A 12,776-nucleotide genomic window follows, 5' to 3' on the forward strand; every position below is an offset into this window, starting at 1 on the left:
GGTTTTGTTTATTTATCTTCTGTCAAAGAAAGCTTAATCAATGCAACTATTTTCAACAATCAACGGAACAAAATTCGCATATAATACTTCTTAAAGATATGTTAGGGAGGATAGTACCTTTATCTCCTTAACCTGGTATAGTTACCGCAAGTCTTCTAAATGGTTAGTAATATCTTAATAAATAGCACTTGATCTGCTATGGGTTCTTAAGTATAAAGTGGTAATAAATAATTAATTTTTTGCAGGTAATTAAAATTCTAGTAGATTACTATAGATCCTGATAGGCTGTGACAAGTACAAAAAATATGAGTGGCATTTTTTCGCCCGGGCCGCGTAGCAATCGCTACACTTACTACGCGGTTAATTCGTCACTGCTAAAAGATATCTTATACAGGGTTATTGGTAATACGACGTATATCTGTGAGGTGATAGGGGTGACTATTTGCAATAATTTTAACCCCCATATGCATAATCCTAAAGTGAACCATTTGTGAGGTATCACGTTTTTCAAATATAATATTTAAACAATAGTTATCGGTCCAAATTTAAAAATGTGAGACAGAAAACGAAATTATTTCAATATTTTTTTTTGATTCTTTTTCCTCAAAAATGCCTTGAAAACTAAAAAAATCATTATGAAACTTGGCCTGCAGATTATTTTAAAAACATACTAAAAATGAAAACCAATGAAAAAAAAATTACTTACTCACTTAACTGACTTACTTCATACAAATTTAAAATAAAATTTAGAAACAGAAACAGTTCAATATCTAAGTTATAAATAAGACATTTTGCAACGTAGCCTAAATAAAGTATTAATAAGCGAATCCGCGAAACTCTCTATAACAGAGCACAGCACACACAGCATGTTCTACAGTGGATAATGCAGAATTATATTCTTACTATTATCCTCACGAAGAAGTCCCTGAAAAGAAATTTCGTTTTCCGTCTCACATTTTTAAATTTGGACCGCTAACTATTGTTTTAATATTGACAAATATCCAGTGTTTAATCATTTTTATAAAACAAAAGAAAAAAAATGATTTTATTTGATCCTTTTTTTAAATAAATTTTTGAAAAATTTTTAAAAAAGCTAAAATACGTGATCCCTCAAAAATGGTTCACTTTTGGATTATGCATATGGGGGTTAAAATTATTGCAAATAGTCAGTCACCCCTATCACCTCCTAACGGATATACGTCGAATTACCAATAACCCTGTATATTAACTAGTGATTGATTTCAACTGCTCTATCCAAGAATATAACAAAAAAAAAAAACCATTCAGATGGAAGCAGCAGAAGAAACGATGACTAAATTTCACGGATTCTTAATATTACTCATGAAATATTAAAACATTTTTTTTTTCGTTTAAGTTGAAATTATGATGCAATAGCAGATGTATAACGGAATTATCACATTTGGATTTTGGAAGCCTAATTTCGCAAATCTAGACCACTGTCTTATCTGCACCTTACTTCCTTATGCGCAAGTATAGCGATCGAGTACTATCTCCGAAATTGGGTGGCTGAACTGTGTATCTTGTTCGAGTTCATCTCAGTTCGAGGGTCAGGTGGCGGGCGGTGCGCCAGAGTGGCCGCAGAATTTGTTCGTCGTCCGCCGCCATGCGACCACCGCGCGTGCTCGGCCCGACACGGCTGTCAATATTCCTACTAACTCTAATAACATACGCGAACTCGCAAACTCAGGTAAACTAAATCAAACTGATTTTTAAAGCAACTATACTCTATAAACATTTATCCCCTAAACATAAAGGATACAGTTTATAAAATAATTTTCGGCTTATTTAACCGAAATTTTAATAATATAAAACTAATTTAATCTTTCAGGAGCATTTGCTGTGCAAACAACCAGGCACACAAAACTGCTTTTTGTGGCTATTTAATTTGGAAGATGATGGAATCAGTACGAATGGCCATATCACAACAAATATTCCTAATAACTGTGGCTTAACCGAGAAACGGTTTGTCTCCTCTCATCGAAAATTCTTTAAGGTAATATAAATAATATTTTATATCTTTGATATTTATTGTGTACGTATTTATTGCATCAGCGAATATTATAATTTCAATTATAATTGCAAAGCGATATTATAGTATCCCAATAATTGAAACCATTGAGAACATATTTAGTCTAAAAAAATATATAAAAATGCTGTTTCGAGTACATTTTTAAAACAATTTTCAACTCTGTTCGTGTTATTCATGATCAAGGAATATTTTTTAGTGTTAAGTTAAAATGTGTTCATGGCTTATTAACTTTTTATTGAAATCTTAAGTGTTAAGTTTAGTTTGAATCTATTAATGCTTTGTATGGTACAACCTATGATGTAATTTATGTCCGTGGTTGTCCTTTTTTCATAAACCAATTTTATGGCTACGCTATTCCCTAGATTTTTATATACTTACTTAATATATCTGTACTAATTATCATTATATATATAACAATAAATGTGATACCAAATATGTTTTTCTTTAGGATCAGTAGGTATAAGTTAAATTAACATAACTATATTTACTAGTCAAAATAAATAAGTTGTTTATTAAAGCTGAATAATTAATACACTATTATAATTATTGAAAATAAAAAAGTGTCTATCTTTAATTTGAATCAAGTAAAGCTAAATTTCAGATAATATTCTTTAAAAAAAACGATTACAGAGTATGGAATCTAAAGAAATGCTGATATCCAAATTTTTTTAAAAAGATTATTTATAATATTATAACGGAAATTATTAAAAAAAAACACTCAATTTAAGAATATACATACATATTTCAATAATAGACACAATTTAATATGACCTACTTCAAGATAATAATTTCGGCGTGAAGACATACATCCCTTTTAGGTTATCTCGTATAATAAATTAATAATACATATGTCTATATGATTGAGCTCTCAATCATCTGTTAGGCTCGTTGACCTAAAACGTTTGGACGTATTATATAAGTTGTACTGATTAACATAGCATTAATATTATATTAAGTTTTAAAAGGTATCGATAATATAAGAAAGGGAAAATTGAAAATTGAGAAACTTATGACACATGAAACTCTTTTTCTCTCACTCTTTACTCTATTTTCCATAGTGAAAAGAATGCTTTTATTGAATTCATTTTTGTATTAATTTTCAAATCAAAGTTCAGGCGTTTCAAAACGCTGCAGATTTAACCAATGATCAATTACAAATCAGTTGTTTGAATGCTGTTTTATAGTTTTTACTTTATCGAAGACTCATAAGCATTTATTTTATACAGAATAAAGAAATAAAAAAATGAATGAAAATTTATTGAAAGTATATCAATATTTTACAATAAAGTTACTTGTGTATCTTGCAACTCAAAATAGTTGATTTCGTCATTTTCTTCGCCAGATGATTCTTCAACTTTGATGAACTTCAACGTTTCAATTATAACGGATGTGATAGTTTGTGTTGTGTTCTTTAATACAAATATTTACATTTGTTATAATAAATTGATTTCATGTAAAGATAAAATGAAATGTTAAACAATCGTAGCATTAAGCAAGTTAATTTTAAGCTTCAATATATCGTACTATTGATACTAATAATATAATAATGTCGTCATTAGAGTTGCCTAATTATATCTTTCTATATTCTAATAAAAATAATACGATAAGCAAATTATGTTAAGGGCCAAGGCCTATCTTTTGTTTCCTTGACCTGTAACGTTACTAAATGAACTTTGTTAAATTATTAGAGCAACTCTTATATATAATTATGTGTCAAGGCGAAAGAAGTGATAAAACGAAATTAAAATAATTTCCCTGTTTTATGCTGAAAATTATTTTACTGACAGTCAATACTTTATATGTTTCTTCTTTGAAAGTAATAATACATGTAATGGGTACACAAATATGCATGTAATGGGTTATAATAGGCGTACCACCAGGCTTTTGCCAATGTTTCATATAAACAACTATATACGATAACGTTCCCTATGATCTTGACCCAATAAATCAGTGGTCTAGTAAGTATCTTATGGCCCAGATTAGAGTAATTAAAACCATTAGTTATCGTTTCATAAATAAAATAAACTATCACGATTACTAATTCATTATCATAAACTAAAAGTTTTCGTTTCCTACACGTTCGATGTTTCAATAATGTGATTACAAAATATATATTTTAATTACTTACCTACTTCGTTTTTTGCTATTGCAAGAATCTGCAATACCAGCGACTACTCAGTTACCAACTACGTATTTAATATATCATGTTTATTTTTTTCAATACAGGTCAGGCAGATAGAAAAAGAGACACAATTGAAAAAAATATTTTGCAACAAAGTGACCTTAGTTGGCCGTTTCTTCGATTGGAAGGAGGTAGAAAACGCTTTAGATATTTCAACAAGAGTACGTCGTCAAAGTTTTACTCCGAGAGGAAGATATCGAGGACAAACCCAATCGCAGTATTTGGCAATAGACAGAGGCAATGGAAAAGATGAAGGCCGAGCTGAAGCCCTGTCAGCGGCAGATTCTTCGAGAGCTAGCGTCAGTAAGTTAATCGCAACACATACAATTAATTACTACTTGTAGCTTCCTACCTTCGCAATCCTCAAAGTAAACACCATATCAAAGTTTATTCCTTACAATCTGGCTTTGACTAGATACATAAATCTAATCACACCGCGATAGATTTCGATCAATGAGGTCACGAAGACTTAAAAGCTGGACAGTAACTGCGAACCAATTTCTTAGTAAGTTCGACACCTAGCAAGTGTCTATAAAATTATTCCAATTAGTTAAGTTTTCATATAATATTTACACGATTTCGACCAAATTAAAAAGCAAAGTGACGGTAGTTTAGGTGTGTATTTCTATTATAAAAAGATGTAATTAAAATAATATAATTATCATAAAATAAGAATTATCCACAACACAAACTGCACCTCACAACTAGGTCGTTCGGTGGGACGCTGTTTTCATCAGATCATTGTATTAAATTTATAAATATAAGCATATTAAAAAAATCAACGTAGGTTGTTTGGTATGTATATGTATATCTATGTATTTAAAAGCAAATATGTAACACTCCCTGATTAATCATGAAATCTCAGAAACTATAACACCTACAATCTTAAAACTTGACAGTTAGGTTCCTTGTTCCTTATAGGTGTAGATAGATATTGGTTAAAAATTACAATACTCAAAGTGGGGTAAATCGCAGGTTCAGCTAAACTTCATTATTATGTATGTTATAATTTGTCCTCATTTCTTTCTCTTGAAGGTGGTAATAGCGGCATGGGTCAAGCACAAAGCCAATCCTTATACGACCCTAATTGTGACGATTGTTATGGCAAGTCCAATCAAGAAGTAGAGAATTTAAAACGTCCTATTGGATATAAGCCTGGAGAATCTGGATACGCCCCAAATTCAGGATCGTCATGGCCAGCTCTTGGTCAAAATGGGGGTTACAATCCAACTAATGGGCAACGTTTCGTGCCAGGACAAAATAATCCAGGTGAGCTAGGATTAGTACAAGAGCCAGGATTACATGGATCAAATGCAAAACCGGGTAATAGAAATGTGCAAACTATCGGTACAGAGCCAAATGGACCAGGTGCATTAGGAAGTAATAATTATAGACCAAATGGTGCAACAGGTAATGGCTATTACCCATATGGTAATGAAGGTACAAATTTTAGACCGGTTCCAGGAAATAACGGGTATATTCCAACTGGAAGTATTGATAGTAGTCTACCAAATAGGTATCAACCCAACACTAATGGTATTGATAATAGATATAGGCCTAATGATGGCGCTGGAGGTTTTGGGCCTGGCAGTAGCCCAGGCTCAGGAGATTACATGAGGGGAAATCCACAAGATTCACGTGGATTAGGACCTACTGGAGCAAGTGACAAGAACAAATATACTCCTGGCGTAGATACCAATGGTCTTAGACCCAGTGGATCTCATGCAGGTGGATATATCCCGAATAATAACGCAGGAGGTCCAGGTGTAGATAATTATAATCCAAATCAGAGCCACCGGCAAGGAGACATTCAAACAAGTCCAGGCAATTATGTATCTCAAGTTGGTGCTTATAGGCCAGGACAGTCACCTAATCAAATTACTCAAGGCGGATCAAGCAATCCTAGACAAGTAGATTCAAATTTTACTCCAAGTGTAGGAAATGGAGTATCGGGTGGCACTTTTCCTGAAGGTAGGGCAACTGGAAATCCGGTTGGATATGGAACTGGACAATACGGTACACCAAACGCTAACTGGCCTGTAGCATCAGGACCTTATCAAGTACCTGGAGGAAGTATGTACTGTTGTGTCATTCCAAATAACGGAATTGGAAATGTGTATCCAAATAATTTTGAAGGAAAAGGAACACCAACCGTTCCATATGGAATTAACATGCCAGCAAGTGGCGGCACCAATGTACCTGGGGGACAATACAAACCTGGTGGTCATTATATACCAGGAACAACTGGTAGTACAACTTTGCCGGGCCAATTTCTGCCTGGCAATACTGGGGGCCCTTCAGCACCAGGGGGTCAATATGGTGGTAATACTTTTCCAAATGGACAGTACATACCTACAAATACCGGAAACAATATTGCCATGCCAGGAGGACAATATGTACCCGGTATTAAAGGCGATGCCACTGTGCCTGGAAATCAATACGGGCCTGGTGGAGTCAGTAGCCCTTCTGTGCCTGGAGGACGATTTGGCCAGGATGGAGGAAGTGGTTCTTCTTTGCCAGGAGGTCAATATGGTCCAGGCGGAGGTAGTGGCACTACTGGACCGCAAGGGCAATATGGACCAGGTGCAACCAGTGGTTCTTCGGTGCCGGGAGGCCAATATGGGCCAGGTGGAGGCAGTAGTCCTTCGGTTCCAGGAGGACAATACGCTCCAAGTGGAAGCATTGGTTCTTCGGTACCAGGTGGTCAATATGGGCCAGGTGGAGGCATTGGTCCTTCGGTTCCAGGAGGACAATATGGACCAGGTGGAACAAGTGGTTCTTCAGTCCCGGGAAACCAATATGGGCCAGGTGGAGGCAGCGGTCCTTCGGTGTCAGGTGGCCAATATGGGCCAGGTGGAGGTAGTGGATCTTCGGTTCCGGGAAACCAATATGGGCCAGGTGGAAGCAGTGGTACTTCGGTGCCAGGAGGACAATATGGACCAGGTGTAAGCAGTGGTTCTTCAATGCCGGGAGGCCAATATGGGCCAAGTAGAGGCAGTGGTCCTTCGGTTCCAGGGGGACAATATGGACCAGGGGGAGGCAGTGTTTCTGTGATGCCGGGAGGACAGTATAGTCCAGGTGGAAGCAGTGGTTCTTCAGTGCCTGGAGGCCATTATGGGCCAGGTGGAAGCAGTGGCTCTTCAGTGCCTGGAGGCCAATATGGGCCAGGCGGTGGCAGTGGTCCTTCGATTCCAGGAGGACAATATGGACCAGGTGGCAGCAGCGGTACTTCGGTACCGGGAGGACAATATGGACCAGGTGGAAGCAGTGGTTCTTCGGTACCGGGAGGACAATATGGACCAGGTGGAAGCAGTGGTTCTTCGGTACCGGGAGGACAATATGGACCCGGTACAAGCAGTGGTACAACGGTTCCGGGAGGACAATACGGTCCAGGTGGAAGCAGTGGTTCTTCGCTACCGGGAGGCCAATATGGACCAGGTACAAGCAGCGGTACAACAGTTCCGGGAGGACAATACGGACCAGGTGGAAGCAGTGGTTCTTCGCTACCGGGAGGCCAATATGGACCAGGTACAAGCAGTGGTACAATGGTTCCAGGAGGACAATACGGTCCAGGAGGAGGCAGCGGTTCTGTGATGCCGGGAGGACAGTACGGTCCAGGTGGAAGCAGTGGTACTTCGGTGCCGGGAGGTCAACATGGTCCAGGTGGAGGTAGCGGCTCTACTGTGCCTGGACACCAATATGGGCCAGGTGGAGGAAGTGGGGCTTCGGTTCCGATGGGACAATATGGACCAGGTAGAGGCAGCGATTCTATGGTGCCAGGAGGACAATATGGACCAGGTGGAGGTAGTAGCTCATCTATTCCTGGAGGACAATATGGACCCGGTGAAGGAAGTGGTTCTTCGGTGCCAGGAGGCCAATATGGGCCTGGTGGAATCAGTGGTCCTTCGGTTTCTGGAGGACAGTATGGTCCAAACGGAGGCAGTGGCACTTCTGGACTAGGAGGGCAATATGGACCAAGTGGAGAAAGTGGAAGCACTGTGCCAGGAGGTCAGTATGGGCCTTCTGGCTCTCGTGGCTCATCTACACCTGGAGGACAATATATACCTACTGATACGGGAGGTATAGGACAGTATATACCAGGCAATCAGTTTGGTCCAGGGGCAACGGGAACTGGGCCAGGCGGCCAATATATTCCGGATAATGCTGGAAATACTCATATACCCGGAGGTCAGTACACACCCGGCGGTGCTGTCTCTCCTGGAGGACAATATGGTGCTGGCGGCGCATACTCCCCTGGATCAGGAATAAACCAAGGCAAGACTCCTCAAGGATTTTATAACCAGGGTGTAAGTATATCCCATGAAAAATTGGTTCAACATTCCTCATTTTTATAATATACAATAATAATATACATTTCTGTTTTAGATTCCATCGGGCCAAAATACCGATTATAGTGGTAAGCAATTTTCAAATATATGTACACAAAATTATTTACTTGACCCTTGAAGTGACAGCTTTTTATGTGGTAGACAGATGTTAACGAGCTTCAGATATATTAATAACAAAATAGAAATGAAAGTTTTATAAATTGTTCTATGCATGCAATTTCATGTAATAAGCTTTCCCCAAATTTTCAATCAAATACAAGTAGTATTGTATTAAAAAGTTACGTTAAGTTAATAAGTTACATAATTATAACTGTTAAAAATTTACTGTGTTATATTTATTTATATTATTATTTCTTATAATAGGAGTGCCACAGAATTATTTGGATCCTAATACAGTCGCTGCTGATGGGGATGACTCAGAAGCTGAAGCTAATGTTGCTCAAAACGTAAATGGAACTACGGCAAGCGCATCCTCGAAAGGTGGTAATGACAAGGGTCGAGCGCAGACAAGCGTGCAAGGAACATACACAGGAAGTGGATCTTTTCAGGCACAAGCACAAATTACTGGCGAAAATAAGGAAGCTCAGAGTGAAGTGAGTGGAGGTAAAAAAGGAGCTTCGAGTTCGGCGTCCGGCAGCGGCAAAAATAATAAATCTCAAGCAAATGTTCAATTGGGTTCAGAAACTGGCTCTGTACAAACACAGTCACAAAGCAATGGCGTAATGCATTCATCAAACTCACAAGTGCAAGGTAGTGTAAAAGGCGGCATGGCAGATGCACAAGCACGTGGGCCAGGAAGTACATCGTCTCAGGCTCAAATAGGCTTTACACCTTATAAAGATGGAGATAAATCTAGACATGATCTTCAACGAATTCCATTTACGGGTGGAGGTATGGCATCAGCACAATCAAGTGGTCGTACTGGTCAATCACAATCACAGCTACATGGTACCTTTAAATATGGAATAACGTATAATGGGGCAGCTCAATCAGGAGCAAGCTTAGATAAAGATGCAGTATTTCCTAACAGACTTTCTTTCGATAAGATTGACGTTTTTGATGAAAAAGAGAAAAATATAAATGTCGACAAAATAAATATGGATATCACAGAAACGCCGCAATCTTTGGATTATGAACCGGCAATTGTAGGATCTTCATCTTTACCTGAATCGTCTTCCGCTAAAGAAAAAGTTGAAATACCAACGACAGAAAATATTATTGATGAATCGATGAAAAATTCTGAAAGCAGGTATTCCGGCCATCCTCACACAGATCATCATACACCGGACTCAGACAACACCACGTTTTCAAATGGACCTACATTGTTAGGTAGTAGAAGATCTTTTAAAACAAATTACGGTTCGATGCCTGACTACGAATTTACCACTGATAAAGACGAAACTCAACCTGAATATGATACTGATGTAGGGTATGAGGGTGATGGCAATGAAGCTAGTGATGTAGAACAAAACGAGTATTCCAACTATGATGAATATTCAAGAGATTCGCCGACGCATCAATATCTTCAAAACTCGAATAGAAAAGGACTTGAAGTACAACAAACAACCGGGGGCAACACTCAACACATAATACTAGGAGCTTTAAAAGACCAAAACGCAGAAATAATACAAAAAGATACAGAACGTCCCGACGAAAATAGAGTTTACCTACCGGGTGAACGCGTTCCTGGAACTGGTGGCTATACAATACCCGTTGGATTTACTGGTAGTGTTAAATCAGTGGCATCGAAAGACAAGACTTACGTAGTAGGATCTAAAGATTTTCCATCACAAGCACAAACCGTTACTTTAACTCCAGGTAAGGGTAAAGTAAAATATACGCATCCCTCGACTTATGGAAAGTATGTAAAACCCAAAAACTTGAGGTCACTGCAGAGTTCGAAGGAAAATGATAATAATAGATATGTATCAGTTTCAAAGTCTGTCACTCGTGCTCTCGACAGTGATAATAACATACGCAAACAATATTCGCACACCTATTATACAAAGTCATCCTCGTGCGGATACTTTACGTTTACTTGTACCATGGTAAGCAGTGCAGAAGGAAGAAAAAAGGTATGTAAACCAAAGATGCCTACTAACCCCGACGGAACTCCCATTAGATGCTGATGTATTTTATTTACGTAGTAATGTAGCCTTTTGATCATAAGAATGATTTAGTATTTACTCTAGCTACTATATAATGTTTACGTAAAAAGCTAAGTATTGATTTAGTAAGTTGTAATGAGCAAAACATTTATAAACATTAATAATTATGCCTTAAGCAGCAGGAAATATTATGTATTTTAATGTAAGCTGTAAATAATCTAGGTACAAATAAAATATTTTTCTATTATAATTTTGTATTTTAACTCTGTATCATTGTTGATTTTTTATCTACACAGATTTTTTTAAGGCAAAAGGGATCCTTTTTACATAAAAAGAACGTTCCGAATGAATACAATTTATTGATATATTTTAAGTACATTCATATATTGTTTCAAATATGTAATCATCACGTCGACATGAGAATAGTGACACAAAAGTTATCATGATTTTATTATTAACGACACTCGTCGATTACATTTACTTCGAAAAACACCCTTTGACAAATCACTTAAGTATCTAATTAAATAGTAGATCTCTAATTAACATTTCATTTATGTAATAATACATTTAAGGAACGCGTAAAATGAGTCTTTGTTGTGATATAAATTTCTAAATAAAGTACAATAAATATACAAGAACACTGGGATTATCATACAAATACAAATTATTTTATTTTATTTTTAGATAGAATCTGCACGGACAAACGTTTGCGTTAGAAGTATTTATTACGTGCCAATAAATTCGGACCAACGAGTACAATCTACATGATTAAATTAAAAACAGATTACAAATAATTATATATGTGATAATTATTTGCGTAAAATAGGTAATCTTTTAAATATATCTATCTATTACTAAATACGTAATCAAGTCACAGGAATGTTAAATTAATGAATTTTATTATCCACTATGAACACGAACAGATTTCAAAAAGACACATTTACATTATCCGAAAGAATTACAAGATAGTTAAATGAAACATTATGTCTTACGATAGCCTAACACAGTGATATAATATATATGTATATGCCGTCTCTATCAGTTTTTCAATCGTCTATTTACAAGAGCTTAAAATATTTATAAACATTACATTTAAATTTTGTTTCTGACATTATTGTATCACTTAAATAAAAGTGACTTCAATACTTAAAATACAGACGGTTTACTATTCAATTAAAATATATTAAAATGTTGTATGAAGTGTACAGTTTGAAAATTCCGAATACAGTATCAATCAAACGAAGGTGCTGAAGGTCAGTAAATATGTATAGTCGACGTTTTCATCTTTTCGTTTCAACCATTTTCACACAATATTGCCAAATAAAACTATGGTATATTTAATGATTTGAAATAGATTCAGTTTGCTTTTTTTAATATGAAACGTTTAGTATTATTAAATTCAAGATTAATTACAGTAGGAAGGATTCCAAATGTATATTAAACCAGAAAGCTTTATTATATACATTGTATCTAGTAATACTGTGAAATAAACCTAGGCTACTGAACACTGCACAAGATTTCCTATAGACCTGCCATCTAGAAGGTACATCTCAGTAGAAAAAAGTATCCTTATCTATTTAAATAACTATAGGATGAGAAAATCTTTATATAATATTATTGTATAACATAAAATCCTGATTACACAAAACAATAAAAATCAGTCTAATTACGGAATGTATCGTTTTGGGTTAAAAGATATTTAATCCATATCTCAATGGTAGAAGATAAAATCTACTTAAAATATCTTTACATTTAAATTGATAGTTTTATAACGAATATTTCATTTCAATATTCCTGAAATACAAAATAGCGATCCGTTTTCTTGTGAAAGCTTGCAAAATATAAAAATATTTTTTTAAATTATTTATAAATCAACAATAAATACTACTGACTAAACTAACCGAGAGCATTCGAAATAAAACCTAATATGACTAAATATCAAGCACTATACGAGTTGGTGGGCATCCGGGATCGATTTAAATTTAAATATAAAACTAGATACTAATTATCTAGTAAAAAATAATCAATATTATAACCTAAGTTACATAATTATTATAACTACTAAATATAAATCTTTTAAACAATTT

General features: G+C 35.9%; 1 protein-coding gene across 1 annotated transcript; it reads left to right on the forward strand.

The window, feature by feature from the left end:
• The first annotated feature begins 3,895 nt into the window (after positions 1-3,895).
• Positions 3,896-10,898, forward strand: LOC124543423 (collagen alpha-1(I) chain). The gene is made up of 5 exons (XM_047121645.1): positions 3,896-3,901; positions 4,277-4,535; positions 5,268-8,539; positions 8,619-8,649; positions 8,945-10,898. The coding sequence occupies exons 1-5, from the start codon at positions 3,896-3,898 to the stop codon at positions 10,708-10,710; spliced, it is 5,334 nt and encodes a 1,777-aa protein (XP_046977601.1). The 3' UTR covers positions 10,711-10,898.
• The last annotated feature ends 1,878 nt before the right edge of the window (positions 10,899-12,776 follow it).

This window comes from Vanessa cardui, chromosome Z (genome assembly GCF_905220365.1).
Source record: "Vanessa cardui chromosome Z, ilVanCard2.1, whole genome shotgun sequence".
In the NCBI taxonomy this organism is placed as follows: Eukaryota; Metazoa; Arthropoda; class Insecta; order Lepidoptera; family Nymphalidae; genus Vanessa; species Vanessa cardui.

Excerpts from the sequence above, each read along its gene's own strand:
- LOC124543423 (XM_047121645.1), top strand. Across the intron at positions 4,536-5,267 it reads TTCTTCGAGAGCTAGCGTCA|GTGGTAATAGCGGCATGGGT; the intron begins GTAAGTTAATCG and ends TTTCTCTTGAAG. Across the intron at positions 8,540-8,618 it reads AAGGATTTTATAACCAGGGT|ATTCCATCGGGCCAAAATAC; the intron begins GTAAGTATATCC and ends TTTCTGTTTTAG.